This window comes from Malurus melanocephalus, unplaced genomic scaffold, assembly GCF_030028575.1.
Source record: "Malurus melanocephalus ecotype Western Australia unplaced genomic scaffold, MMel_1.1 scaffold_970, whole genome shotgun sequence".
In the NCBI taxonomy this organism is placed as follows: domain Eukaryota; kingdom Metazoa; phylum Chordata; class Aves; order Passeriformes; family Maluridae; genus Malurus; species Malurus melanocephalus.
This window is the reverse complement of record NW_026624202.1, coordinates 27,011-31,190: the sequence shown is the minus strand read 5'-3', so window position 1 is coordinate 31,190 and position 4,180 is coordinate 27,011. Positions and strand designations below refer to the sequence as shown.

General features: G+C 45.5%; 1 protein-coding gene across 1 annotated transcript in view; it reads left to right on the top strand.

The window, feature by feature from the left end:
• C2CD3 (C2 domain containing 3 centriole elongation regulator) overlaps nt 1–4,180 on the top strand; it is a 39,008-nt gene that overhangs the window by 19,367 nt on the left and 15,461 nt on the right. Inside the window, exons 20-23 of the mRNA XM_057386468.1 lie at nt 264–384; nt 1,522–1,790; nt 2,294–2,383; nt 3,415–4,026. Of these exons, the coding sequence (XP_057242451.1) occupies nt 264–384; nt 1,522–1,790; nt 2,294–2,383; nt 3,415–4,026 (1,092 nt within the window). The remainder of the gene's footprint in view (nt 1–263; nt 385–1,521; nt 1,791–2,293; nt 2,384–3,414; nt 4,027–4,180) is intronic.

Genomic DNA, 4,180 nt, shown 5'->3' with positions numbered 1-4,180 from the left:
GGGTTTAACAGAGCGGGACTCGGGCACTGCGGTGCCTCGGCTGAGCCCCGAGCGCGCTGTGCCGCGGGTTCGCCACACGAGGGAGACACTGAGCCGGCGCTGCTGCTGCAGGATGCGGTCCCAGTGAAGAATTCTTTTTGTGGAAAAATACTCATTAATAGGATAAGTTTATTATTAATAGGTGTGCTAAATGTTGATTGTGTTGGATGTACCTGCATTAAGAGCTGACCATTTCTTCCCTTCCTTTCTTTGATTCTATCCAGGTTTGCTGGATGTGAGTGTGAGGTACCGACGCTCCCTGAAAGCAGCAGCAGGAATTGCTGCTCAAGCTGTTACACTTTCTGTACGAATACACAGGGCAGCTGGCTTGCAAGCGGCAGCCAGGTAAAGCCTAATTCAAAAAGGACCCTTTTTCACTTAAAACAGCTTTATCTGGAGGTGGAAAGCTGAGGAATGAGATTAGAACAAATTTTTACTGGCCARCTTTCCATCTGCAGATACCRAGTGGGTTCTGCTCCAAAGTGAAAACAACTTTACAAAGACCATCAGCAGTTATTCTGGTCCCTGAAGCTGCAGTACAGGGTGGTAGCATTCATTCTGCAGAAGGATTGAGATTGGCAGGGCATGTTTTCCTACATTTCCACATTTTTCTACACCAAAGATATAAAAATTGGCTGATAGAAGATGGTACCTGTTTGGGCATTGGATCCTGGTGTTGCTGATGCTATTTAAAACCTAGCTGAGGTTCTTTTCTTGCATTTCACGGTGGAAACCTCAATAAACTWACCAGGCAGTGAAATGTCCCTTTCCACCATAGGGCTTGTGCTCCAAKGGCATGGTATCAGCTGGACATGGTTCAGAATATGTGGTTTTTCAAGAATTAGGAAAGGGCTAGAATAGAGGCAATTCCATAAGAGAAGGATGGCTCCTGACATTCCAGAGCCATGGGCTGGCCCTTTCTCAGTGTTGCTGTGAGCCCCTGACCCATCTTCATTCACACAGACCCTGAAAGATGAGGATCACTGTGCTTGGAGAAGTCAAGAGAATGGAATGACCTCAGACTCCTCATCCTTCAGGTGTATGACCTGAGTAATACTTGGGTCTGGTTTACTTGTAAATTATTCCATTTGCTAATTCCACCTCCTTTTGCTGGTCAGWACTGGTCTGTAAAAATAATTTGGCTTTACCTTTGGCTTCCTCCTGGAGCAGGTTCTCTGGGAAGTTATGCAGTACAATATATTGTTAAAGGTGCTGAGTACTTTCTCAACCACAGGTAAGAGCACAGCCACTAGTGATTGCCCTCATGAGTTCCTCTCACCATTTCCCATCTGCTCCTAGTATGTTCAGATGGAAAAAAAAAGATGAAAATTCTATGCAGCCAGAGCCCACACACATTTTGACTTGAACATTGACTGTTAGTCCCACCTTTTCAGCTTTGCTTTTAGCGTGTTGGTTCCTGGATTTCTCATACATTATRTGCATTCTCTTCCTTTTTCTCTTTTTTCCACATGTTAAATGAAGATGTGTGGCCCAGAAGAACCCCTCTGTGCAGTACTATGCCGGGGTGGGAGTGAACMCTTACGTGTGTGTGCTCCTGTCCTTCCTGCCCCAGGCACACACACGCAGCACACGAGCTGTGCCCTGCACTTTCTGCCCAGAGTTTGAGCATCACATGGAATTCCTCTGCAATCTCATCATTCAGAAAAGCAGTGGAGAAACCTCTTCTCTGGGGGAGCTCYTRCAGTCTGCCAGTATTGTRTTCTCCATCTACCATCAGAGCACCAAGTCAGGTAAGGACAACAGGTTTGATTACAAGGACTGAATACTGGTGCACAAGTCCCCTTAAATTTAGTATAGAAAATAAATATTCATAGACTAATGGAATAGTTTGGGTTGGGACTTGYAAAAACCTCCCTGCAATGAGCAGGGCCATCTTCCAGCAGGTCAGGCTGCTCAGAGCCCTGTGCAGCCTGAATTTGACTGTTCCCAGGGAACCCTGAGTTGATAATGGGTGTAATAACCTAAACTGTCTTCAGCAGAGACTGTTCCCCTTGTGCAAAGTGTTTTTGAGACTTGCAGTGATCAAGATCACCTCTTAACAGCTAATGCATGTAAAAGGATTGAAGGTGTTGTCAGTGGGACAGCTGAGCCATTTGCTGTTGAGGCATTGGAGGWTTTTTGCAGAGGCAGAACTCTGAAAGCACCTCCAGCAGCTGCACCAGCTTTCTGCAGTCAATCTCCTCTGAACCTTGTGTTCCAGTTCCCTGTGGCTACAGAATTGTTTCTTTTCCAGCCACTGACAAACTGACTGATAGAACAGGTAGAGATTATCTTCTTGGGACAGTCACAGTTCCAACCAGAGACCTGCTGACAAGAAGATCAGGTAATGCAGCTGTGCTGCTGACATTCTGTGCAAATGCTATTGTAATTCCTTAAAACTGTTTTCATTTCTGGTTTGGGGGSTTTGTTTTGTGAGTTTTATGGGTTCTTTCAGACCAAAGTTCTTTCACATTTTCCCCATGTGTTCAGTAAAAATCCTGTAGTAGGGAAGTCACATAAAAGCTGTTGTTTGAGGTGAAAAAAATCTGTTTTCAGGGTGTAGGATGTCTAATGTCTGAATGGATATTCTATGAAGAAATTTAACTCCATGCCAGCTAAAACCAGCACCTAAAATCCTTGGGATTTTATTCACTGCTTTTTATTTTCTAGATAGAAAGTCCAAAAAAGATGTAAACTCTAGAAGTTTACTCCCATGAGTTGTAGTGTTRAGTGCTGGACCAGTGACTGCTTTTCAGATGCCAAAGCTGGAAACAAAAGTCTTAGATAATTAGAAAATGGCAGGATTAACTCTTCTTTTTTGCTTTTTAACTACTTGTGAAATATCTAGTGCTCCTTTGGGGCCCCTTCCACATCCAGGATATTTTGTGACTTTTCTGTGAAAAAAATATTTACGTATCTACCCACTAACAATCTCCTCTGTCTAGCGTTAGTTTGRGATTATTATGTCTTGAAATAATGATGTTTTTATTATTGGCTTGGTTATTTCTGCTTTCATTTCAGTAAATTTCTTATTTTCTCCAGCCCAAAATTTTGGGGTTGTTTTTAAAAGGAAGAGAGTAGGAAAGAAATGAGAATACATAATTTTATAAYTGGAGGTCCAAGGGATTTAGTTTCATTGTAAAATGGATGTCATTAATGAAGGGAAAATCCTTTGGGGTCYGAACTGCTGAGGTTTTTTGAAGGGCCAGTAACTCGTTGCTTTTTCAGATTAGAAATTATTTAATAAATTCCAGGTGAAAAATGAACGCTTGGAGTTGTAGTCCTTGACTGATGAGCAGAGAGCTGCCATTCCTCACTGGCATTTTTCAGTAGTTTGTTTTCAGGGTTCCTCTAATGTGCTCTTTGCTCCCAAAGGTATTTGGGGCTGGTACCCCGTGACCCTCCCCGAGGAGCTGCTGCCCCCCCAGCACACAAACACCATGCAGAGCATCGTGGGAGGGCTGGAGCTGGCTGTAGCCTTTGGCCATCAGGGTGACAGGGAGCGTGTTCTGGAGGCTGCCAGGCTGCTGGGCTGGAGCAGGGACGAGCTGCAGGCACACAGCGAGGATGACGGGGAGCAGAGTGGCACCACAGTGACTGTCACCATATCCACCCCACGGCTGTGGCTGCCCCTGCACTCTGTGCTGCTGGCAGGACACAAACASCTGCACAGCAGCACCCACTGCTACCTCAGGTACAAACTCTACAACCAGCAGGCCATGTGGACATGGCTGAAGCGGCCAAAACTGAGCAACGACAGCGAGAGCGTCACCGTGACCTTCAGGAAACCCAACAAGGTGAATCTCAGGAGGAGCCAAGGACTGCTCTGGTTCCTCAGAGAGGAGAAATTGGAAATCCAGGTGTGGTGGGCATATGGCAAGGAAAACGAGGGGGAAAGACCACTTGATACAGATCGTCTGATTGGATCTGCCTACGTCAGCCTGGCAGCGCTAGCAGAGAGCTCGAGGACAGCAGTGAGTGTTAGTGGTGAGTTCCTAAAACACGGGGTGGTGTTTCTTTCCTCTTTATTGGCACCTTAACRGGGTTCCTTCTCTACACACTTTAAACAAAATTGCAGTGTTTTGTCCTGCACAGAATCCCAGGATGGCTGGGGTTGGTGTGGATCTCTGGAGATCACCAG